Below are 25,784 nucleotides of genomic sequence, written 5' to 3' on the forward strand. Positions count from 1 at the left end.
GCTCCTGCTACCCCTTGTCACCCACCATACCCTCCCAAGGCAGCAGATCCTGCAGATGCTCAATGAGCAGCTCTGGAGATCAGTCGGGGTCCAGGCTGGGCAGTTCCAGCCATGGGAGGACACACAAGCAGAGCCTCAGCTCCACAGAACCAGAACCTCCCACCCCTGGGACAGAGCAGCAGCTGCTCATTGTCCCCTCAGCCACTTCCAGCAGCTCCCTCAGTGCCCAGAAGCTGCTGGAAGTGCCCAGGGACCCCCACGGGGCTGGGCAGGATCCGGGCAGGCGCCAGCCGGGCTCGGGGGGCCGGGCACGTTCCAGCAGAGCTGTGCAGGGGGGCAGGACAGAGCCACGGGCTGGAGCTTTGCTGGGAGCTGCATTAAAATGCATGAGCTGAGCTGGCACTAATGATGAGCAGAGCTGTCAAACAAGGAGCTTGTCCCAGCTAATTATCTCTAACGAGGGCAGAGTGTCAGGGTCCCCGAGGAGCTGGGCAGCAGCTTCCCACTCAGCTCAGTTGCAGCAGAGGGAGAAGATAACCAAATGTCATTGTGCTGGCCTAGCTGCAGAGTCATTAATTAGGCAAATACAACCTTCTGTGCCAGTTTGCTCTTGAGAACCTGGACTTGCTGGGGATGGAACACATAGGCAGGCTGGAAACATCCCAGCTTCTGCCACCCAGCCTGCTCCCCCTGTGCCCCTGCAAGAACAGCACAGCCCTACCAGCCTGTGCCAGGCTCCTCTGCAGGCTCAAATACCCCTTATGGGGACTCCATCCCCTTCTCTGTCCTAAAGAGCAGCAGAAAAGTCTGGTTTTCATGAACTGCTGTTGTTTAGATCCCATTCAACTCCACAACCTCCCTTACCCAAGCCCAGCATGGCCCTGTGAGGCTCTGTGCTCACCCAGGGGCTGCTTCTGCACCACTCCTCCCCCAAACCTTCGAGGCACTGCCAATCTCCACTCCCCTGTGGTCCTGCTCCATTGCAGCACAGAGGGGCCGAGCCACACTCTGCTCTACAAGCCCAGTTTCTCTCTCTTCACTCCTGTGGCTCACAAAGCAAGGCAGTGCACTTGGCCTGATGTGCCAGAGGGGGAAGCCCAACACAGGGGTAAGGCAAAGTCTCTTCCACAGAGACGACCCACACAAGGTTCAGCCTGCAGGCTCTGTGCTTGTCCCTCACCTCAGAGCTGAGAGGAAAAGGGCAGAGGCTGATTTTGATCACCCAGAAACTCACTGCACCACCACAAAGCTTCCAGACAACACCAGGGACTCCCAGTGCTGCTCATCAGCCTGTAATTATGGCAAGTGCTCTGCAGTCCCTTGTTGCCAGACAGCAGCAAAGACTTCAACACCCACTTCAACTACATCTTTACAAAGTAAGATTTAAAAGTCACCAACTTACAACGAAACAGGGCTGTAACCCAAGGGTTAGTGAGCTGTGCAGGGCTGCTCAGCCCCACCTGCTGAGGGGGTCGGGGTCACACTTTTGGGGCACAACCATCTGGGGTGGGTGAAGCTGGGGATTGATTTAAGTTACATTGTGTCTCAGAGTCCCTGCCACAACACACTAATAAAACAAGGATCAGAGAGAAGTTTACTGCTATTAATACCAAAATGTGTATTTTGCATCACAAGTGGGCTCTCAACAGCAGCCAACTGCTCCTACAGGCACAAGATCCACACTGAGTCAGTCTGACAAGAGCTCTCAGAGCCACAGCACAGAAGCTCTTTCCTCAGCCCACAGGAACAGGTCCTCACTGAATTTAGGCTGTCATGACACTTCAGCAACGTGGCTCTCACGTTGCCCCTTCCCCAGCAGCGTGGTTCAGGCAGCAGAGCCCCTGAACCCCACTGCTTTCTCTGCAGCAGGGGTTTTGCTCCCAAGGTTTCTTCTTTCTACTGCTTCTGCACTGCCTGTTGCTGTTCTTTCAGCTGGCTGACAAGCTCTTCAGCATACACCTTGAAGAGAGGGACTGGGTCCTGCAACAAAGCAAAGGATACACCATGTGACAGGAGTGAACCTGAGCAGCAGCAAGGGGAAGTGCAATGGGGAGCCCAGGGAGTGCTGGCAGCCAAAACCAGAGGAAGATGTGCCTGGGTTTTATTCCGGGGCTGAACAAGGCAACCTGCTGTGCCACAGCTGCTGCTCAGCTCTGTAACCCTCCCTCAGAGAGGGCAGGCACTGTGTGGGGCATTCAGCAGCTTCCCCAGTTCTGACAGCAGGTGAGGATCATCAGGAGCTCCCAGGGATCCCTTTCCCCCCTCCCTCCCTCCCTCCCCACACTGCCTGCCATCAGTGTGCACTGCAGCAGTGGCTGAACGCTCCCCATGGAGAAGCTGCACGTGCAGCCACAACCTCAGTGCTGAGCACTGCCTCAGCAAATCACCTTTTTTTCCAGGAGCCTCTGTTTTTCTATGGCTTCTTCCAAACTCAAGCCAACCCATTCAGCTTCTTCCTCTGGGATCACAAATTCCTGTGACAAAAGAAGGAGAAGGTAGCACAGTCTTTGCAGGTGACCAAGACACAAATCCTCTCTATGCCCAGTGTTAGAACCTGGTTACTGAGAATTTCAGACTTTCTGTGCTGACAGGCACTGACCCCAAGAGAACACTGCATTTGACCTGAGTGTGGAGAAAACTTCCAAAATTGAATGACAGAACTAAAATTGTAAGTGTGTAATTTAAATAGAAGTGTATAATATTACATAGTAAAAAAACCTTAAAGTTTTAGAATATAGTAATATATATATAAAACAAGATAGAAGTTTTAGAACATAAGCTAGTCCTTCTTCTTCATAGGTTTAGGTGGTATTGTAAAATTAGATAAAAAAGTCCACATTACACACCACAAGTGGTTAATTATTAAGATAAAAGTAAAAATAATTCAAGTGTTATTTCTTAATTAAACAGTTTATCCTTAAAAAAATCTTATAAAGAGAGAAATATAGCTCAATTTTTTAGTTTGTTAAAATAAAGTAAAATAAAGTACTATAAAATATAAAGTACTATAAAGTACTATAAAAGTTTATACGAATATAATATAAATAAAAACTAATGAACATCTAATACCATCAGACACAAAAGACATATTGAATTCTAACCCTAACAAAAAAAACCCAAAAAACAAAAAACCCTCTAGAGGGTTTTTGTTGAGCCAACCCTCAACAACAACAACAACAAAATTAAAAGTCCCCCAGCCCAGGACACAAACATGAGATCCAGTGGGAACATTACTACGGGCAAATCTTAGAGCCCTGTTCCCTCATTTCCAACAAGCAAGGTCACTTCCCTTCTCTCCTCTCTTCTCAGCAGGTGTCCTGCTCTCTGATCACCTGTGTCTTCTCCTGCAATTCTTTTATGCAGTTCTGGGGCTGTTTCTCAGCACAGCTCCAGGGACTCTGGGTGCTGGTGCTGTTTCCATGCTGGCAGCCACCAGCAGCTGCACAAAACTGACACAGAATGGGCACTCTGGGCTCCTCCCTCCAGGGGTAGCACAAATTCTTACTGTTTTTTATTGCAGACTCTCCGTGACCTCAATCACAGCAAAAATACTGCTTTTTGTGTCCCTAAATGATGAGTAGAAAAATGAGAAGCCCACAGAGAGACAAGAAAAAGCTGATGATGTTTATATTTTCTTGTCCCTCAGCAGAGGAGCACCAACACCAGTGATGGGTGACCATCCAAACAGCAAACACCAGGACAGGTTGTAGGATTAATCCCTTTTCTGACCCAGAGATGGGGTAACTGAGAGGTGTTTTAAAAACTTTTATTCTATTTTCAGTTTCATGTGAAGGGTGAGATGATACAGATGTCATAAATTACACTATTGTAATCAGAAGTTAATAATAATAATAATAATAATAATAATAATAATAATAATAATAATAATAATAGTAATAATAATAATATAATTATTGTTATTATATAATTATGGTTTTGGTGTATCAGTTTTTGTTACATTAATTATTATTTAATTAAATTATTATTTTAGAAATTATATATATTTCTTATTCTAGATATATAATATCTAATATATTATATATTATATATAATATATAAAATAATATATAAATATAATAATAAATACAAATTATTAATTAAATCAATAATATTAAATATTATTTAATTAATAAAGTAAATGCTTTAAAGCTAATTATTTTAAATTACTCTTTGTGGGTCTTAAAATGTATTTTTCATAGTTTTATTTTTCTAAAGTATTTAGTCTTATTTGTAAGGCTATCTTTTGAAACGTGTTTTTAGTTCTGTTTCTCTTAACAATGTTATTTATTCTATGGTGTTTTTGAGCTAGTATCCCTTAAGGTTTGTATGTAGATGTATATTATGTGAGCTTTCTGTCAGGTGTTTATAAATGTAGTTGTTATGAATTTCTTGTTTACATTTCCCCTCTCTCTGGAATGGGAGCGGGTGAGAAGTGCAGAGCCCACCTTGTACTTGTCATAGATGGCCTCTCTCCTGGCTGCATCGGCAGGGTGCAGCGCGGGGTCCCGCCGGGCCAGGCGCAGCAGCATCGTCCTCTTCAGATCCATGCCCAGCTTGGAGCACATGTCAGCTCTGGGAGTCTGCAAAGGCAGCCTGGGCTCAGGGACCAGCTGCCAGGGGGCACAGCAGTGCCCCGGCACACTGGCAGTGAAACATAAACTTTAAGAGATGGAGAGATTTTGGAGGAGCTAAGATTTTAGTTAGAGATAAGCCTTACTAGAGTTAATTAAAGTAAAGGGATTCTGTAAGTAGGCCTTGATGAAGTTAAGAGTTAGTAGTGAACTAATAACTGATTGCTTGTCAACACAATGTTTAGTTAGCTGGGTTTCTAATGAGGAATATAGAAACTGACAAATAGCTTTTAGGAACATAAGACAATTGTGGGCCTCCTTGTTCTGAAACCAATTGAAGACAGGGAATGGGAGTTCTACCAAGGTTCATTTGTCATATTTGCATTGAAAAGGCAGAAAGGTCAGAATGAGGAAGACTTCATTGACTTCCTCATTTTGGGACCCCTCCCCATGAAAGGGACCACCGGCCCATTTCAAGGAACAAACTCTGCATGCTTAATAGCTTTTGGAATGATTAGCATAGGAAGCGAGGAATGGGATGTACTAAATGATGAATATGTATTTGTATTTTGGGTATTCAATTCTGGTGTGGATAAAAGGACTCTGTAATCATTGGAAAGGTGCAGTGTGCATTTGGGAGCTATCCCGCACACTGCCTGGCAATGAACATACACTTTCTAACTTCAAACTGTCAGAGAACTTTTGTCCATCACAGTTGGGTATTGTTCCTAGATCAATATCCATATTTCTTTAATAAATCAACAGCACTGGCACCTCATCCACACCCAGCACACGCTCGCAGGACACTGCAAAAGGGGGAGCAGCTCTTGGATTTGTTCTGGACACAAGTTGGTCACAGCTCTGAGTTTTACTATCGAGGGCTCCAGTCGAGGGGGTATTAAAGGCTGGGAGCATCAGACCTGTGCTAAAACATTAACAGCAGCACTTGTTCAGCCTGGAGGAGAGGACAGGCTGGTCTGTCTGTATCACACTGTCTGCAAGAGCAATGAGAGTTTCTTAAAAGAATAGAATAGTACAGTATGGTATGATCTAATAAATTGATTGAAGAATTACAGAGTCAGTGCTAATTATTACCCAGCTGGGAGCTTTCAGCAACAGAGCTGTGCTCAAACATTAACAGCAGCACTTGTTCAGCCTGGAGGAGAGGACACTGAGGGTGGAGCTCAGGGGGGCTGCAGCTCCTCCCGAGGGGCAGCTCCAGTCTCTGGGACAGGGTCAGGGAATGGCTGGAGCTGGGCCAGGGCAGGGTCAGGCTGGATTTTGGGAAAGGTTCTTCCCCCAGAGGGTGCTGGGCACTGCCCAGGCTCCCCAGGAATGGGCACAGCCCCGAGGCTGCCAGAGCTCCAGGAGCCTTTGGACAATGCTCAGGCACAGGGTGGGATTGTTGGGGGGTCTGCGCAGGGCCAGGGGTTGGGCTCGATGATCCCTGGGGGTCTATTCCAACTTGGGATTTTCTGTGCCTAATCCCAGGACTCCCTGCCTGCCAGCCCACGGCTGAGGGCAGCGTGGGCACGGCCCGGGAGCCGCCGGGCGCGGTACCTTGAGGATGTAGAAGTCGAAGCCGAAGGCGGCGTCGATGAGGTCGAGCGTGCGCATGGTGACGGTGATGGTCAGCGTGGCGTCCAGGATCTCGCTGTAGAACTGCCGCTCGAACAGCTGCGGCTTCCACGTCTTGGGCAGCCTGGTGGAGAGCTGGGCACGGCCCGGCCGTCAGGGGCTGCCCCGGGGGAGGCGGCGGCCGCTGCCAGCGGGCCCCGGTGACACCGGCCCGGCTCGGGGAAGGGCGCAGCGCTCACCTTGTCGTCGCGCGCGTAGCGGAAGCCGCGGACCCACCCCTCGCCGCCCCAGAGCCCCTCGTTGGCGGCGGGCGGGAAGTACACGGGCACCGGCACGTCCTGCACGCGCTCGCGCTCCCCGGTGCGCGGGTTCCGCCGGTAGCGCAGGCCGTGCGGCTCCCAGTGCACGGGGGTGGGCGGCGTGCTGTCCTGCAGCGAGGCCAGGTAGTGCTGCGGCAGCCGGGCGCAGATGCCCTCCCGCAGCCGCATGGCGGCCCAGAGCCGCGGCGGGAAGCGGTGCAGCGGCATCGCCCCGGGCCCGCGACCCCGGCCCCGCCGCCGCTTCCGCCCCGCGCGGCCGCGCCCGCCGCTCATTGGCCGGCGCGGACGGAACACGACGGCGGCCGGGAGGGGCCGCGCCGCGCCCCGCCCGCGTTTCGGCTCGGCAAGCGCTGAGGGTGTTGGAGGGCGGTCCCGGCTCCTCCGGCGGGGCCCGGACAGAGCGGCATGGGCACGGAGCGAACCGCTGGAGCTCCACCGCCACGGGCTCGGGGGGCGGCTGGAGCTGGGCCAGCTGGAGAGCAGGGAAAGGCTCTTCCCCAGAGGGTGCTGGCGCTGCCCAGGCTCCCCAGGGGATAGGCACGGCCCTGAGGCTGCCGGAGCTCCAGGAGTGTCGGCCAGCGCTGCCAGGGCTGCCCAGGCTGGGGTTGCTGGGGTGTCTGGGCAGGGCAGGGCCTGGGCTGGGTGAGCCCTGGGGGTCCCTCCCCACTCAGGATATTCCGTCATCCTGTGAGGGAGAACTTCACACGGCCGGGGCAGAGCAGCCGCCCAGGGAAGGCCGGGCTCTCCCTCTCTGGGGACATCCCAGACCGCACCTGGACGCGTTCCTGCGGCTCCAGGTGACCCTGAGATGAGCCCCCTTCCATCCAGCCCTGGATTGTGTGACTGCAGCCACCAGGCGTCTGCCCGCAAATACCGTCACCTTTATTAAATTATAAAACCGTAAGCTTTAAAATTTACCATATAAAATAATCACAGGTATTAACAGCAAAGAAAAAAAATAACTTTTTCTTTTTTTTTTTTCCCCCCCAGACACCGGAATTTGCTTAGATTTGACCCAAAATAATTAACCCTCCCTCCTGCAGGCGCCAAGGCCTGGTCAGCAGGGAGGGGGCAAAGCAAAAATGAATGATCAAACACAAAATAAACAATCACATCAGCGGGATTTCTTGTGCCAAAGCTTCTGCTTTCAGCACGGAAATCCCTGAAGGGAAAGGCCCGATGAAGAATTATTGCTTTCTATGATAACCAGCAATACCCGGCCATAGCAGTGGCATCAGGTCACACTGGTGGCACCCGGGTCACACTGGGGGCACCTGGGCCACCCTGGTGGCACCCAGGTCACATTGGCAGCAGTCAAGTCACATTGCTGGCACCTGGGCCACACCGGCAGCACCTGAGTCACACCAACAGCACCTGGGTCGCACTGGAAGCACTCGGGTCACCTTGGCAGTACCCAGGTGGCACCAGTGGCACCCAAGTCACACTGGCAGCAGTCAGGACACACTGGCGGCACCCAGGTCCCACTGGTGGCCCGGCATGGACGGCACAGCTGTGAAGGAGCAGTGGTCCCCTGGCACAGTGCTGGGGCCTCAGCACCGCTGTGCAAGCTGAGACAGGGGACAAAAAAAGTGCCTAAAAGTGGTAAAAGTTGGAGGAAGCCCTGAGGGCCCCATGTCCCCCTTCCCGCTGTGCTGCCCTGGATGGCAGCAGCACAAGGAAAGGCAGGGGACACGGGTGGGGGGGGTGACACTGCTGGGTGTGGACAAGTGTCCTTCACTTGTCCTGAGCCTGCTTAAAAAAGGGGACATTGCAGAGGAAGGGGAGGCAGAGGGATAAAGTGCACAGCTGAGCTGGGTGCTCTTCAAAGCAGAGAAAGAACCCCGAGGAGGCAAATCCTCCATTAAAGACTCTTTCCTCCCCAAAGCCACCTGAGGAGGGGCTCCCAGCAGCACACACCAGGCTGACACAGCTGGAAGGATGGAGTTGAGCCCTTTTCTGTGGAAGAAGGATGGGCAAAGACAACTTCCCTGGTCGCCAAGTTCTGCCCTTGCTTGCTGTGTGCCCTGGGGTAAGGCTAAGGTGAGACACGCTGCAAAGGAGACCGTGGCCACCTGGGGAGCCCCTGGTGATGCTCCTGGCTGGGCTGGGACACTGCTGAGGCCTCAGGAGCCTGCAGCACATCCAGGCTCTGAGGCACAGCAGGCTGGAGGAGCAGCTCAGGCACCACCCCAAACCTCCTGTGCCACCCCAGAGGGAGCCCTGCCCATGCCCAAACCCCCAAAAGGAGGAAAACAGTGAATCCCTGAACACCATCAGCCTGGCTCCTTCCAGAGCTGAAGTTAAACTCAGACCAAACCCTGCACTGCTGTGGGTTTCACAGCTCTGGCCGAGCTGCTGCTGCCTCCAGCATGTCCCCACATGGGGTTTTTCACATTCCTGCCAGGCCTGATCCTGAATCCAGGGCCCAAGTCCCAGCCTCATTCTTCTCCCACAGAATCAGGACCAGGTAAGAGCAGCAGCACCTGTTTCAGAGGGAGAGAGGCTCCAGACCCCAAGGAGATGGCAGCCAAGGGCCCAGCACGTGCTGGGATCAGCTCCCTCCCTTCCCCATCAGCAGCAAGGGCACTCGGCAGCATTTGCTCCCCAGAACAGAAGAGACGTGTTCTTCTCTTGGGTTCAAGTGCTGACTGCAGGATGGCAGGAGGGGGTCCCTGTCCCACATCCTCTACCAGGACGGGGTGCAGAGAAGAGCCAGCAGCCAAAGCCTTGGCTCCAGCTCACTGTGTGCTAAGCCCAAGCCTCATGGATGCAGCAGCGGGGGAAGAAGGGTTGGCGATCTCCCCCAGGGCTGTGGGGAGGTGGGGGACAAGCTATTCCTTGATCTGGAACCATGAAGAGCCTGCCCCACCCCAGCAGAAAAGCAGAGGTGGCCTCAAACTTGCCTCCACAAGACCAGCCCCGACCATCTTCACCTTTAAACCCAGCCCACGCTGCGCCCTCCTGTCCAGGGGACGAGCACGTGAGAGGACTGAGGACGTGCGAGGGCAGCCACGGCCGAGGGCAGCTTCCCCATGCGTCCACCCCTGCGACCAGGACAGGTCAGGTGACAGCATAGAGCTCCTCACGGTCGTTCTGGCAGATCTGATAGCGACACGTGAGCTTCTGGGACCAGGCCCAGGGCTTCTTATGCTTGTCCCGAGGAGGGAGCAAGAAAGCAACACTGCAAGCCACCAGCACGTGCCAGATGCTGTGGGTGTAGTAGTAGTTCTCATTGGTCTCCATGAAAGCGTACACTGAGATGGCAATGAAAGCCAAGGTGATCCCTGGGAGGAGGTAGAAAACCCAGCGCTTCCACGAGGAGGGGTAGCAGTGCCTGCGCTTTGCTCCGTGGTGAACCTGGGGGGGTCAGAGCACACGGGGGTTAAGCCGCCCAGCAGGGGCTGGGGCAGGGGGCAAACAGACCCCAGAGCATCTGCCAGCCTCCCGGGGTGCTTGCTGTTCCTGAGGAATTCAGCCCCCCTGCTGCTTGGGCCCATCTCTGCTCTGCAAAAGCCCCCCGGGAGCTGTGGCACCAGAGCCCAGCACAGATGGTACAGCTCCTGCCCAGGGCCAAGCCACAGCCCGTGTTTTGGGACCCAGAACCAGGGGTTTCTCAGCTGCTGCAGGGCTGGAAGGTGAATCCCTTGCCCTGCCCCCTCCAGCTGGGTGTTTCAGGGTTTCAAGCCATGCCTCTGGATGGGCTGGAGCCTTGGGTCTGCTCTACCACCACCACTCCCCATGGGGAGCAAAGGGCAGCAGTCCTGCCTGGCTGCCCTCACTTACCCACGCTGTAACCATGATGAGGAGGGCGAAGAGGCAGGGACCCATCATGTTCCACACCCCTCTGCGGTCCAGCTGCAGGGACATGGCAATTAACAGGGTCCCCAAGACGAAAAGGACCTGGAAAAGAGACACCACCACTACTGGCGGGAGCTCATCTGTTGAGAGAGTACAGCCAGACATGCCAGAGGCAAGGAGAACCTCTTCTTCTGGCTACCCAGCTCTGCATCCACGCAAGAGTCAGGAAAAACACCTTCAGGGAGGAGGAACCACAGAACCCATGAACCTTTATCCCAAATCTCAGAGGACATCTTCAGGCCCAGCCCCTACGAGCAAGCAGGCATGAGCCAAACTGCTGGGACAAAACAACCCAGGGTGGCACTGGGTGACAAACAGGCTTTGTCACCCAGCTGTCATTAAAATACAGCGGTGAGAGGGCTCAGCGTGGCCACTCATGGCTTGGCTGGCTCGGGTCTGGCTGGGCCACGTGGGGACACCTGACACTCACGTATTTCAGGATCTTCTTCAGGCGGGCCATGCACAGGATGGTGACCCAGATGGACACCACGGAGCCCAGGAAGTCGCAGTACTGCAGGGTGTCGTAGTCCATGATGCACATCACGGCCACGCCCGGCTGGTCACACGCGTGGTAGAACTGCGGCCGGGGGCAAAAGCAAAGGTCAGCATGAAGCCAGCAGCACCACAAGGCTCTCTGGGAGGGGGAGGCAGGAGAAGGCTCAGCCCACTGCCTCCTGCAGTGGCTCCAGGAAGCTCCACCAAACTGCTGTGGCATTATGGAAAGCAGGTGAGAGCAGGCACCCTGCACTGTCCCAGCAGCTCTGAAAGGGCAGGACACAGAGTGGAGCAGGTCCAGAGGAGGGACATGCAGCTGATAAGGGGACTGAAGCACCTGCTCTATGAAGACAGGCTGAGACAGTTGGGGCTGTTCAGCCTGGAGAGCAGAAAGTTGCATGGAGAACTCATAGCACCTTCCAGCATCTGAAGGGAGCTACAGGGAAGCTGGAGAGGGATTCTTCTCAGAAACTGGAGTGATGGGACAAGGACTAATGGGTGCAAACTGAAAGAGGGGAAATTTAGGTTAGATATTAGGGAGAAATTTTTTACTCTGAGCATGGTGAGACACTGAAACAGGTTCCCCAGCGAGGTTGTTGATGCCCCAGCCCTGGAAGTATTCAAAGCCAGGCTGGATAAGGCCTTGAGCAGCCAGGTCTAGTGGGGGTGTCCCTGTCCATGGAACTAGGTGATTTTTAAGGTCCATTCCAACCCCTTAACATTCTTGGATACTACAATGTGCCCATGGAGGAGCTTATCCAATGATCCCAGGAGCTCCTTGTGGAGCTCCAGGATGGGCTGCTCCACCAAGGACTTCATTCTGGCACAGCATTCCCAGAGCTCAGGCGAAGGTGTCAGGGGACACAAGGCAGTCCCTACCGTGGAGAAGAACATGGTGTAGGTGTAGACAGAGGCCTCCACCAGGTAGAAGCGGTAGACAGCGACTGCAATGGCGGGCAGGAACATGAGGTTGCTCAGGGTGAGCAGGAGCGTGGCCAAATTCTGTGTGCCCACGCTCTGGGCCTTGGTGTCATCTGTGCAGCTCCAGCCACCCCAACCTGCAGACAGAGAGGCTTCTGTGGATCTCAAAGGCCCTGCCTTGTCCTCCCACAGCAACCAGCAGGAGCCTGGGGTGCCTGAGAAGGAGCAATCCCACACCCAGACTGTCCCTGAGCCTCTTCTCCATCAGCCTCTCACACTCCTGCTCTTAGGGTGTCTCATTACTCTGCTGTGGGAAGCTGGGGAAGCCCAGCAGAGCCCCATGGCTGCCCTGAGGACATCCCCCAGGTTGTCCCCATGTAGAGAGGCCATCCTGCATCCAGACTGGTACTTTCCATCCCTGCAGTAACTCAACACACGTGCTACTTGCTGGTGGAACATCAAGCACTCAAGGTTCAGATGCTTCACGTGGTGGTGTAACCTGGGTGCAGGATCCCTACAGATCCCAGGAATCAGGTGGAGAACGACCCTCAGCACTGAGGAAACCACTGGGCTCCTCTCCTACCAGCTGGCACAGCAGACCCAAAAGAGGTCAGGCCACTCTAGACCTTCCCCAGCTGACTTTTGAAGATCTACAGGGATGGAGACCTGGAACCTGTGCAAAAACAAACAGCTCTGAAGGGGGAGAAAATGTGTCTTCTTCAATTTAGGTGACAATTTCCTTGCTGCAGCCAATGTCTGTGGCCTCTTGCCCTTCCCCTGTGCTCATCCTGCATAGCTGGCTCCAGGGTCCCTGTAAGCTCTGGGCAGCAGAAAGTGTGACTGGTCCCACTCCAGCTCCTCTTCCACAGGCTGAACAAACCCACTGCCTCAGCCCATGGTGACACCCAGGGCTGCACAGGAGCCTGGGAGTGAAAATTCCCTAAAGGAAATTTCCTAAAGGAAAACAACTCTCACCCTGTGATTGGACACCAAGGACTGAACTGAGGCAATCTCTAGGAACACAAATCTGCCTCTTCTTTTTAAAAATTATTTAAATTATTTTAATTATAGATTAGGATGTCCATGCCCTCCTTTTGAAAAAAGAAGGTCAGCCACAGGGCAGCTGGGGTACGTGCAGGCACTCCATGGTCAAGAAGCAGAGTTAACAGTAGCATCCATCCCATTCCAGAGTCACTGGAACCCACAGCAGCAGCTCTGCCCCGTGTGCTGGCTCCCTGCCAGGCAGAGCCCAGGGAACCGACTCTCTCTGGTTTATTTCTGGGTCACCAATATGCAGATGGGGCACTTTGCTCGGAGTGATTCAGCAGAAAGCTGTCCTCAGCCTGATTCTCCAGTTCCCTTAAGGTGCTCTGTGCTTCCCAGAACCTGGCAGCCCTCAGGGAAATTGGGATGCTGCTCTCCATCTCGCTCCTCACCCATCATCAGCACTGCAGCAGGGAGGTCCTGGCTCAGGCCCAGAGCAGCAGGGAGCCACATTTTGCCCTGTCCTTCTGCTGAGAACAGGTGCACAGACCCACCCAAGCACAGCAGAGCTCATCTTCCCTACACCACAGACTTCCCAGGCCATTAAGATAATTAGGAGCTGACACAGATATTCCTCCTCCAGGGGCACCTCTGAGTCTAAGCTCTTGGCAGGAGACACACGGGGACCGCAGCCCGGCCTCATCACAGCTCGCACCAGGAACCCACTCAGCAAACCTCCCTGACAGGCACAGGCTCTGACACAGGCATTTTCAGGCACCCTGATCTCTCTGGGATGCTCAGGAGCACTGCTCCAAGCCCTGGAGGACTCCAAGCTGTCCTCATCCCAATTCCCCATCACCCCTGGGCTGCCCTGGGTGCTTCCCAGAACTGTGCTTCCCCAGGCACTGGCACTGCCACCCACAGCAAACCCCAGGCTCCCCCACTCCAACACCACCACTCTAAATCGTGCTGTCCCCTCGGGGAGGACGGCAAAGCTTCCCAGGACAAGGCACTCACCAGCCTTGCAGCTGCAGCCAGCGTAGAGGTAGCCGTGTCTGCGCAGGAGGCTGCACTGCCCGTAGGGCCCGCAGTCGTTGAAGCAGGGGGTGAGGTACGCGAACACCGTCACTTTGCCTTCGGCGCTGGCACATTCCCTGCAAGGACAGCACGTCCCCTTGGTGCCACAGTCCTTGGGACAGCCCCCTGCCCTGCTCCCGACAGCCAGGCCACGCTCCTGCCTGCAAGCTCCCTGGTATTTCGGGATCTGCTCCATCCCTCCCAAGAGCCAGGAGCAGAGCCTGCTCCCTTGCCACTTGGGCTGCCAAACTGATGTCCAGGTGGGTGTCAGCTCTCCCCAGACCCCCATGGCAGACCCCAGTGCCCGTGACTGTCCTCAGGACCAGTGTCACCAGTGCTGTTTTGCATCATGCACTTGGCTCCTTACACAGGAAGCCAGCAGGAAGGCAAACTGCAGGAATTCAGGCACAGCTGCCTGCACTTTAGAGACCTCCCAGAAGGGTAACAGCAGCAATTATTTCCCAATTTATCACCTCTGAATCCACCTGGGGAAGGGGAAGCTTACCTAGGCAGGCTCTGCCATCTGCAGTCTACGTGAGCTGTGCCAGCTCAGCATCAAACAAGCTGCTTGGGTGCTCACAAGGGAGCAAGTGAGCAGGGCCACCCACCTCCCTGTCCCTCTGCAGCCACAGTTCAACTGCCACCAGGTGAGAGGAGCCCACAGCCCACACAGGAGGACAGGGGGGTCAGGTTTGCTCACACGAGCCAAGGGCAGTGGGATGTAGCAGGGTGACATCCAGACTCACCCCTGTCCCTTGGGGCAGAGGAGCTGCAGGGACAGGAACCAGTCATCGGTCTGCGGGTACAGGACAATCAGCATCGCTTCCGCAGAGGACGCGCTCACACTCAGAGGGTAGCCCTGGGAGAAAGCTAAAAAAAGGAGAGTGCTGTGATGTGCCAGGGCTTGAGGAGAAGGGCCCACAGCAATCCCAGGCTGAGACTGACCACACAGGAATCAGCTGCCTCCTGTGGCTCCTTGCTCCCATGCTCATGAGGCACCAGCAGCATGGAGAGGACCCCTGCTCTTAAGACCCTTTTGCTTGAGATCTCAATTTTTTCTGTCATTGTAGTTCCTGGTACATATCTGGGCAGCACAGGGCACCTGGACAGCAGCCTGTTGTCTTGGCTGGTCCTCCAGTGCACAGCTTAGTTGCTTTGCACACCAGCAGTACCTTCACCATCCCCAAACCTCCTGCCAACAAGGCTGGAAGAACCCCAGCTGGTAACCAGACCTTCCTTTGGTGGAGGCTATCTCGTGGTGCCAAGACCACCACCTGCACCCCAGCACCCTGGGAACGTGCCAGCACAAAGACCTCATGAGGGTTTGTGCAAAAATCGGATTTTGGACACACCATGAAGTCCTGAGTCAGTTAACAGCTTGCCAGGTCTAAAAGCAGAGCCCTGAGATGACACAGCTGAGCTGGTGGCAGTGCCAGCATCTCTCCTACCTGTGCTGCAGTTCTGTGTGGCGTTCAGGGACAGCACTGGAGAAGCAGCACTCACACAGGCTGCCACGGTGGCATTGGCCAGGCTCACAGATGTCTGTGCAAACAGAGCATTGTCCAATGTTAGAGTGCCCCAATGCCATCCCCCGGCACCATTCCTTTCCCACAGTGCCCCGGGACAATAAATCCATCAATTCAGAAGGTTTCTGTTTCACTGGACCTTGTGCTACCACTGTGTTGTGTCAGGGATGAGAGGCATCCTTGTGGGGGACCCTGCCAGGGCAACTGCCCCAAAGCTGGGGTACCCACACATCATTTCAGCACCAGCACAGGGGAGACAGAGTCTGCAGAACATCAGGGCTGAGCCCTCGGCCAGCACTCAAGAAGTTTCATAGAATTTCAGGGGGCTATTTTGGTGGTGGTGGTGGGGTGTCACTGAAGGAGCCTGGGAATCAGTGACTTGGACAGGAACATCCCTGGGTTCCCCTGCTCAGCCTCCTCTCCTGGTGGCAAGGTGCCAGGCTCCCATGGAGAAGATGGCATTGCAGCTGTTTTCCATTTTGTCTCCTGTGCGTCACTGCCGCCACATGCTGCAGGCTGTGGCATTTGAATTGGAGCTGGCAGGTGGGACATGCTGGAAGCAGCTAAAAAAGGCTCGGAGTATTTTGTAACAACAAAAAGAGAAATAGTCCCAGTGGTTCCTACAACCCCTGGAGCATGCAGGAGCAGGGACAAGCCCTGCCAGGGGGACCCAATCCCGTCCATCAGCCTGCTCACCTTGTTGAGCAGCAGACTGACCACGAGGGATCCCCCGCTGTCCATGCCCGTGTTCAGGTTGAGCAGGAGCAGGGTGGGGGACAGGGAGGTCACGGGCACACTGGGGCCGTTCAGGAGCCGGTAGCGCACGGACACCACGTCCAGGTCCTCCCTCACCACGGGCTGGCTCTGCAGGCAGGAGCTCCGCCGGCCGGACGCGTTGCGTGGAGCCTCTCCTGCAGCTGGAGCAGAGCTGCCTGCTGCTGCTCCTGGTCTGGCACCAGCCTGGCTCTGGTTTAGGCTGATGAAGTTAAGGAAGGAACTGGTGCTTCCTGGTCTGCAAACTAGAGCCAAAAAGGAGAGGAATCAGCACAGCCAGGTGTAGCACCTCACCCAGGCAGGGTCCCAGCAGATCCAGTGCTCCAAGGGGCAGCACAAACTGGGGGGGTTTCAGGTGGTTCATGCCCTGCAGGAACTGTCCCTGAGGTGCCATCTTTGCAGGAGGAGCATCCACAAGCTGGGACACTGCTGGGAGCGAGGCAGTGGTACAGTGGGTGGAAGCACCCTGGAGCTACAGGGAAAGGGGAACAGAGGAAGGGATAGCACAGCACCATCAGGGAGTGCTCACTCACCACCAGCAGAGCTCAGCACTCAGCTGTCCCACAGCCACAGGCTGCACAGAAGTCTCTCCCAGCTCCCCATATATGAGCAAGCAAAGCTGAGCAGGAGGGAGAAGCCAACCCAGTGGAGCTGGGCACACTGTGGCAGATGGAGCTGAATGGGACTCTTGGAAGCCCAGTGCTGGAGACTGTCCATTGCTCCCAGAGACTCCAGTGCTACCCTCTAACACCTCTGCTGCCAGTGCCAGGTCTTTCAGCACACAGGATGAGGCTGTGCTTTGAAGAGGAGGTGGCAGAACCCCCAGCAGAAGAAAACTTTAAAAATGTACCTAGTTGGTGAGCTTCCAGCAGTCAAACAGGGATTACGGTCACACAATAGGTGCAAACGTGCCCATCACAGCCACAAGGACCTTGTGACCACCTGAGCCACACGGTGTCACTGGAAATGGTGACACCCCCTCACCACAACTCCAGACATTTCCCCAAGTAAACCTCTGTGAGGTGGTTTCCTGCCTGTAGCCTGCTCTTGGCTAATTAGCAGTCAAAACAGCCTTAGTCTGGTGTACCACAGAAAACTATTTTTCCCACCAAATTTTAAGCCAGCCACTGTTTCTCAAACAACCTTTAGAAAAATAACACTGAACTTTACAGGTGTTTCCAAACAGGCAGCTCTAGCAAAAGCCTCTCTAGAGTGAACGCTGGAGCTTTCAATTTCGTCCCCAAAGCAAGAACTAGGGCGTCCAAGAGGAGGCAACCAGCATGATGGGGAGCATAGGCCAGCACAGCCAGGCACCCAAAGACCCAGGGTGACACAGCACACACAGAGTTCCCTCTGGTCCTCCCCTCACTGCTAAAGAACACGGAATCCCACCTGTGAAAGAAGCCAGCATCTCCACCGACACGCTGGCATTGGCAGTGCCGAGACTCTCCACCATGATCTGCAGCCACTTCTCCCAGGGGGGCGACTCCAGGGCCAGGCTGCAGTTGATGCTCCCAGTGCAGGTGAGGCTCCTCTGGAAGGACTGGGGCAGGGTGATGGAGCCCAGCAGCACCCGCACGGTGCAGGCTCTCTGCTCGCTGGTGACGCAGCTGCTCAGCTGGAACCGCATCCCCGCGGCGTGCTTGGGAACGAAGACCCTGCAGGGAGAGGGAGCAGCAGTTTGCAGAGCTTGTGCTCTCAACACAGGCCAGGTCCAGGTCCCCAGGGCTTTGTGACAAGAGCTAGACTGCCCTGGTTGGTGCTGTGAAAATCCTTCCCAAGGCAAACATCTGGAAGAACTAAAACTCCTGCCGTTGCATCTATGACCACCTGGGAAGAGTCGGAGAAGGGTGCTCGTGTGCTGCCCGTGCAGACCCTACCACTGCTGCAGGGAGCTCAGCAACAGGCTCGGAGACCCCCCAGCTCCAGCCCCACGTGGGAACAACACTGGCTTCCCCTAAGCAGCTCGTGTGGGAAGTCCCACCCCACCGTGCCCTCAGTTGCCCACCCGCTGCTCCCACTCACTTGACATGCAGTGGCTTAGCAGGCGAGACAACGGTGTGTGGCATGGGGACACCAGGCTCCAGGACAGGCATATCAGTGAGTCTGAGCACAAACATATCTGCCTGGAACATATAGGGGCATGGAGTGGAGAAACCCTGCAGGAGGGGAGAGCACAGGGGTCAGCTGTGGCTGTGATGAGACACGCGGGGCAGGGCACGGGGCAGGCCCCTCACCTTCACCTCGATCCTGCCCGCAGCCTCGGGCAGGTGGGCAGCGATGAACCAGTCCCCAGCAGCGGGGGTGGTGACGTTCACGAAGGTGGTGTTTTGCACAGCACTGCTCAGCGTGATGCTGATGTTGTAGGAGGGACGGACGGTGGCGTTGGCAGGAAAGCGAGTGCCCAAAGGGTTAATGACGGGAGGGGCTCCGTGGCGAAAGTGCCTGCGAGAGAAACCACAGTGAGAGCAAACTCGGGGAGGTACAGACACCGGCAAGATAAACTGGGATACAGACTGGCCTGGGACTGGAAAGGGAGCAGGCTGGAAAACCCCACATTTTCAAGTGGAGTCATCATTTTCACCTGGTGAGGATTGGCTGCTATTAGCTTATCTGGGATTTATTTAGAGATTGGTTTAACTTGGCAGCTTATTAAGATTTACATGGTTCCATCAAGCCTGCGAGCAAATTTCCAACACTTGCTAAGGCTCAGCCCCACCCACAGACTACTGCTTTATAACCATCAGCAAATCCCCCATATAGGGAAAATCGTCCACAAAGAACTTTAATTTTCTAGCTAAGATCTGCATCTTCCCATTTCCTCTTTTAAGGAAGGCAAACAGACAGACTAAAAAGGCATTTCCAAGGAAGGCCCATATTACAGACTTCAGTACAGCAGCACTTCTGCTTTCTAGATAAGCCCAGCATTTGAAGTAGCAGAAACACACACAGCTGAGGAACGTGGGAGATATTTACTCAGTCAATTTGGCATTTAATTTGATTGCTTTTGGACTGCACTGCAACAGGTTCAGCAAGCAGACATGACAGGTGATATGTTCTTACCCCTTGGAGCTTATCTGGGTTAGCCATCATTTCTTGGATAATTGTTTAGCTGCTGCCTTGTCCCTCATGCCCCCAGACAACTGGAAACCTTTCTGGGAAGCAGAAAGCAGGCAGATCATCTGTGCCAGGCTGCTCAGGAGCAACCAAGAGTGCCAGTCTCCCCAGGACAGACCAGGGTGGCACAAGCCAAGCAGCTTCAGTCACTCCCAGACCTCTGTGGCATGGGTGCCAGAGACCCATGTGACTCCATGGGCACAAGTTGCTGAGGAAGCTTGGTGTCCTCCCAAGATAAAGCTCAAAATCTGACAAGTTTTGGATCTGAAATACTTCAACAAGTCAAGTACTGTTTTAAAAGCAGCATTTCTTTCACTGACATTGAGTTTGCAATCTTCTCACACTCCTGTACCCACAGGACACCACATTCCTCTCCTATCTCTGCTCCACGCTCGGCCATGCCCCTCACAAAGTGCCCCCAAATCTCCTCAGTTCCTCTGCACTGGGCAGTTTGCCCATCTCCAGCCAGTCTGGGTCTGCTCAAGTCCCTTGCAGTGCTGCCACATCGTTTGGCACCATGTGCAGGTTCTGCCAGGCCAGGAACACCTCTGAGCAGCACATCTGCCTCACTGTGAAGCTCTCTCCAGTGTCCTAAGGGGCCTCTTGGACACCACACCTGACAGGCAGCCCCAGATCCACTGGTAACATGAACACAAAACACTCCTACAGGTTTAAACACAGACTCGGTGCTGCTCTATAAAGAAACTACAGCTCCTGCAGCTGAGGAACTGCCCAGCCTCCACAACCAACCAGCCCCAGCCACGAGTGACCAGGACAAGGGGACAAGAAGCCCACAAGGACAAGCCCTGGCACAAGGACATACATACACAGTGATCTCCATGCTGGTGCACTCGGGGCCTTTCCCCCGGGATGCCTGCAGGAGCCAGCGGAGCAGCACGGTGTCTTCTGGCACGTGGAAGTGGAAGAGCTTGGCGTTCCCATACCAGCTGTAGAAGGAGAGCTTCTGTGCACTCTGAGAGAAGTACTCGGAGACATACAGGGAGTCTGGAAGGGAGAGAGCACAGCAGTTGGTGGGGGAGCTGCTGGGGGCAGGCTGCAGGGCTTTATCCACCCACAGAAGCACACAGGAGGCTTAATGTTTCTTGGAACATGCACTCTGTGTCCCTGATTTCTCATTCCAGTCCCATTAGATATGTGGTGATCCATGCTCCTCCAGCCAGAACTACCCACATGCCTTCTATAAAACCATCACCCTGAACCAGAGAGCACTAACAGATGCCTAAACTTCACTCTGAGAAACGTGCCCTGAAGATAAGAGATCACCAGAGACACCCAGGAGGAGGAAAAGGTAAGGAGGAAAGGTTGATGGCAGAAGGAAAGGTGATGGAATAGGCAGCAGGAAGCCCTGGGCACAGCACAGAGCAGATGGGTGCAGGCAGCAGGGGGTGCCCTCTGCCCCAGCAGCAGTTTATGGTGCCAAGAGGCAAGAGCTGTGCCCTTGTCTCCTGCTGAGCACATGGGCTGATGTTTTACATGGGCAGAGAGTGAAAGGACAGTGGGGATGATTTTAAATGAAAGGAGGGGAGATTTAGATTGGATGTTAGGAGGAAATTCTTCCCTGTGAGGGTGAGGAGGCACAGATTGTCCTGAGAAGCTGTGGCTGCCCCATCCCTGGAAGTGTCCAAGGCCAGGTTGGACAGAGCTTGGAGCAGCCTGGTCTGGTGGAAGGTGTCCCTGCCCATGAGATGATCTGTAAAGGTCCCTTCCAACCCAAACCATTCCGTGGTCATCCATTTACCCAGCTCAGGACACGGGTGCTGTCTTCCTGTGACACACAACACTATGGAAATTCATGTGCTGCAAATGTCACTCTTTCAGACATACCTTCTAAAGCCTAGCGATTTTCCTAGCTGGAAGAAAGGCTGCTGGGATAGTGAGAACAGCCCCAGGGTAGGCTGAAAGGGCGTGCAAGAGGACAATAGCTACTCAGTCAAAGTGCCAAAGTGACAAACTAGATCCTCCATGCCTCTGCCCAGCTACACACCTGCAGATCACACCCAGCAAAATATACATTACCCAAAGCAGCCAGACTGCAGCTCAGGGCTGGAAAAGAAGCATCACACCAGTTGAGAAAGGGCTAAACTGCACAGAGACAGCAGAGTCAAGGCCACCCAAAACCAAGGTTTGTAACACTCAGCAAGAGGGTAGAAGGTTATATCTTCATGTGCCTGTGGAGTGTTTCCTGATGCTCCTTTCCTACTTTGGAATCCCCAGAGCAGGGAGAAGCTGTGGCACATTTCAGAGGCAGATTCCTCGTTTCTATGATAGAATAGCAATGAAGGTGAGTTAACTTGCCTTCCCTCAAAGCTGCACAGGGTCGTGCTGCAAACACAGAGGACCCAACTGTGTATAAGAAAGACAGCAAAGAAAGAGGAAAACAATCCTTAGGCAGGACCAGATCCTTGGGATGTACTTCCTGCCGGGAGGAATCTAATCCTAGCAGGAACTACGTTTCGTGCCCCAAAGGAGGACGCTGGCCAGTCTGCACCCACGGCACTGCAAGGAGACAGGAACGGTAATCATGGCTTTAACTCCTTGGCAACTTACCAAGCCAAAGCCTGCGGGCATCCTGCGAGCCAGCAGGGAAAGGAGGAAACAGGAAAGCGAGAAATACCAGCCACGCAAGGCAGCGGGAGGATTTGCTCCTGGAGGAAGAGCGCGGCTGCCTGACCTTGCCGCAGGGGCTGCCCCGGCCACGCACCCATGGGGGACAGCCAAGGGAGCAGAGCCGGCAGCACCTTCATGCACAGTCAGGAAAGGCCACAGGGAAAAGTGAGCCTTGGGCAGGATGGCCAAGAGGCCACAGGCCCTGGGCAGAGCTGTCCCACTGCAGCCGGGGTCACGCTGCTCTCCAGCCAGCAAGGAGCAGAGACCACAAAAGGGGCTTTTCAAACCAGTGCTCCCTGGCTGAAACGCCAGCGCAGCGCGTGGGTACTGTGGACAAGAGCTGGCTGTGATCCCTGCCAGCCCAGGGACATTTCCCTCATCAGGGCTATGGAAAGGAGCAGGCTTTCATCCGTGGTGTCTGTACCCCCAGCACACTCCACACACACTTGGCACACTCGTTTCTGGCACTCCGTGGAGGCATTTGGGCACAGGAGGAGGGTAGGCAGGGACACAAAGCGTGATTAGAGCTGGGAGAGCCTTGGTCCTTGTCCATGCAACAGGTCCCATCAGACAACCTACAACCTGCCCCAAGCCCACCAGCTGTCAGCCACGGCCACCACCCATCCTGCACGTCCTCACCAAGTCAAAGCTCCCTTTGTGTGGGTTTGGGGGAGGACAGGGCAGGCCAACTGCAAAATTAAAAACTCCAGCAATCAGCAGTGCTCTTTATTAAGGACTGGTCAATTATGTGGAGCGAGCTCAAGAGCATTACCAGGTCAGAGCAGGCAGACCTGCCCTGCCCATGCACTGCTTGTCACCAGGTAAGCACCAGCTGGGGCTGTGGGCAAAGTCCACTGACAAACAGCTTCTTGTGGTGACAAGGGCTGAGCCCCTGCTCACAGGCTGTGCTGGACACCCAGAGCTGCACCAGCAACCTGGTATGCGACTCCCTCCGCCCAGGGTGACAAGAAAATACCACAGATAAGCGGGACATCAGCACAGAAAAGCCTGAAAGACAGGTCACTGCAGCCAAAGTGTGTGCTCTGGCAGCCCGTTTGCATCAAGAGAGAGTCCTCTGGCATGTGCTGTGCTCTGTTTGTGTCCATCCCCATCTATTCAGTCTGCTCGACACCAGCATGGCAACACCTGGAAAGTCCCACTTGACTGTTCCATGATGTGAAACAAGCTTTAAACTGAGCAAGAGACCTGTCCAGTGGATGCTGTTTTCCATCCTCTTCCATACAGATCTCGCATAAGCAGATTTCAAACGTATTGTGTGAAAACCAGAAGCGATTTAAGACAAGCAACAGAACGCGGTAGAATCCCTGATGCACAGAGGAGACACATTATTTCAATTTCAGAGTAAAGAGTCACTTGCTACAGCTTGGGTTTGTTTGTACAAAGATGATCTCATGGTAGTTTTAGGAAATAATACCTTGACTGTGGGTTTCACAGGGCATCCCATCAAAGGCATGAAGCCCTCATTTCAAAGCAGACACTGTCTAAAGCTACAGAGTTGATGAGCCTGACTCGGGAAAAGACTGGGCTATGTTGCAGGATGTTTTCCCACTTACAGTGTAACAGAAATCCCATTCCTTTATCCCGGGTCTAAAACCCCCCTGCAAATGCTGCAGAACAAGGACCCCTCGCTCCCCTGGGGAGCAGCTGATCTTTGCCAGCACCCACACATAACCCTAGCGAGGTACTCCCTAAGAGGCATTCCCACAGCCGGCGGGACGGCGCCGGGACAAACCCAGCACCACACCTGAGGCGCAGGGAGCTCTCCAGGGCTGGGAACCCAGCGAGCAGGATGCCAGAGCAGGGTGGGCCTGGGGCACGGGGCCATGTCCCCCGCGGCTCCCCGAGAGCCTCACGCTCTGCGGACTGCGAGGAAGCGATAAGCACCATCAACAGGACAGCCACGGGCAGAACGAGCCGACCCCCCAGACGGAGGTGAACAGTCTCACCTTCCCACACCTCTCCACCCCAGAGCAGCTCCGGAGCGGGGGCACAATCCCCGCGGGTCCCCAGCCCCACCGCTCTCCCAAAAGCCCCGCTCCCATCCATCCGTCTGCATGCACTGGAAGTAAAGTCACCTGAAAACAAGGCAAACCCAAGGAAAACGACCTATGCAAACCCTCTGCGAGTGGCCTGACCTCCCCCTGCTCTGCAGGGCCGGCACAAGCGCTGCTCCCGGGGATGCTCGAGAGCCCCCGACTCCCCCGGGAAAGCGCGAAGCCACCCCAAAGTCACTGCAGATCCACCCCGGCAGCAGCTGCGACACCCGGGGCAGCTCCCGGGGCTCCCCTCAACATCGCCCTCCGCTTTCCCAGCGCCGCCTCTGCCCCCCGAGACCCCGCGGCTCGCCCCTCTCCGTCCCGCCGGGACTCACCGGGGCCGGTGCGGTCGGCGCGGCCGGCGGGCAGCGCCAGGAGCTGCAGCAGCAGCAGCAGCAGCCGCGGCAGGGGCGGCCCGGCTGCCCCGGCCATGGCCGCCCGCCGCTGCCCCGGCCCCGCCGCCCGCCCGCCCCGCAGCGCCGCCGCCGCCGCCGCCGCCGCCGCTTCCGCCGCCCGCCCCGCCCCGGCCCGCCCCGGCCCCGCCTCCCGCGGCACCGGGAGCGACGAAGCGGGAGCGACGAAGCGGGAGCGACGAAGCGGGGCTGCCCGCGGAGGCCGGCGGGGCGCGGGGCCGCAGCTCCCGCCCGGGCGCACCGCCCGCTCCGGCCTGGGAGCCCCCGGGCTGCGCCTCGCGAGTCGGAGCATCCCGGGCACGGGGAGAGAGCCCCGGGGTGGTGCCGGTGCTGCTCCCGGGTGTGCTTCTCAGCGCCCTGAAGGCCGAGGAAGGTGGTAGTTGGAGATCGGTTGAAGCTGAAATCGCAAACATGAACATGCCTCGGTCACAACCGGACAGCCCACCGTGTCCCCGCTCAGACGGGAAATCACTGGGGAGGGTCAGCCCTTCAACTGATGGGTGGTTTAATGCTCGCTCCTGCAAAGCCCGATTGCTGTCTTTGCTCTCACGTATCTGCCATGTTCATAGGACTCACGGGAGATGTGGCTTTCACAGGCATGGTCAACTCATTCTCTGATTTTCCAGCTGATTTCAAAAGTGTCAAGGATTTTCTTTTATCTGCGTTTTCCTTGGGATACCTCTGATGTGTTCCCCAGCAGAAATACTGCAGCTTGGGGACAGTCTCAGAGTCCTTGCTCAGGCAAAAATCCCACCACTCCCTTACCAGTCAAGTCCTCCTTAGCTGAGGACTTCAGACCTGTTTCCATTCAACCACAAGCTCCCTGGAGATGGAGTTTCTACTTCTGGAGCTCAAAATCTTTGCTGCTTGCTCTCACAAGATGTTAATCTTTGTAATAAATTCCTGGGGCATGGGAAGGAAATCCCCTGGGGAAGTGCCTGTCATTTTCTAGGAGCTCTGACATCACCAAAATCCCAGTCAGAGCAGACTGTGTGCTCAGAGCTGGCAATGTCCTCACCTGATTTGGAGATGACTTCCCTGAAGTCAGCCCAGAAGCCTGAGCACATAAAGCTCAAGGATGGAAAAGGACTATTCTACTAATTTCCAGCTTCAATTTGTTCACTGCTTGTTCATTTCCGTTTGCCCCTGTGTGATACTATCCTTGGATTTTCAGAGCTCTCCTTCTAAGAGGAAAAGAAATAAACCCTTCTGTCCCCATTCTACATTAATTTAGCCTTTGACTCTACTTTTAAAGATATCAGCTCATCTCCAATCAGGCCTTATGAATTACTTTCTTGAAACGCTGTTTCTAGTTATTTTCCTCTTAAAAGAGAAAAAAAAAAAGGGCAAAGACCTGAGCATAAGTTAAGCTTATCTAACACAATGCAGAGTCAGCTCCAGAATGTGTTACAATACCTATTTTTTTCACAGCTTGGGTCCCTTGGAGTTGCTTGTTCCCAAGAGA

General features: G+C 54.7%; 2 protein-coding genes across 2 annotated transcripts; both read right to left on the bottom strand.

Annotated features, from left to right (window-relative positions):
- Positions 1-1,593: 1,593 nt before the first annotated feature.
- On the bottom strand, positions 1,594-6,710 carry MRPL28 (mitochondrial ribosomal protein L28). The gene is made up of 5 exons (XM_053992467.1): positions 6,389-6,710; positions 6,132-6,284; positions 4,446-4,580; positions 2,388-2,474; positions 1,594-1,980 (listed from the first exon to the last, which is right to left on the bottom strand). The coding sequence occupies exons 1-5, from the start codon at positions 6,674-6,676 to the stop codon at positions 1,897-1,899; spliced, it is 747 nt and encodes a 248-aa protein (XP_053848442.1). The 5' UTR covers positions 6,677-6,710; the 3' UTR covers positions 1,594-1,896.
- Positions 6,711-7,330: 620 nt separating this feature from the next.
- PGAP6 (post-GPI attachment to proteins 6) lies at positions 7,331-24,338 on the bottom strand. Its single transcript, XM_053992062.1, has 13 exons — positions 24,242-24,338; positions 20,049-20,226; positions 18,342-18,549; positions 18,130-18,263; positions 17,497-17,762; positions 16,027-16,349; positions 15,253-15,346; positions 14,551-14,674; positions 13,745-13,881; positions 11,702-11,880; positions 10,758-10,904; positions 10,253-10,369; positions 7,331-9,826 (listed from the first exon to the last, which is right to left on the bottom strand). The coding sequence occupies exons 1-13, from the start codon at positions 24,336-24,338 to the stop codon at positions 9,530-9,532; spliced, it is 2,301 nt and encodes a 766-aa protein (XP_053848037.1). The 3' UTR covers positions 7,331-9,529.
- Between the last annotated feature and the right edge of the window lie 1,446 nt (positions 24,339-25,784).

Source organism: Vidua macroura, chromosome 16 (assembly GCF_024509145.1).
Source record: "Vidua macroura isolate BioBank_ID:100142 chromosome 16, ASM2450914v1, whole genome shotgun sequence".
Classification (NCBI taxonomy): Eukaryota; Metazoa; Chordata; class Aves; order Passeriformes; family Viduidae; genus Vidua; species Vidua macroura.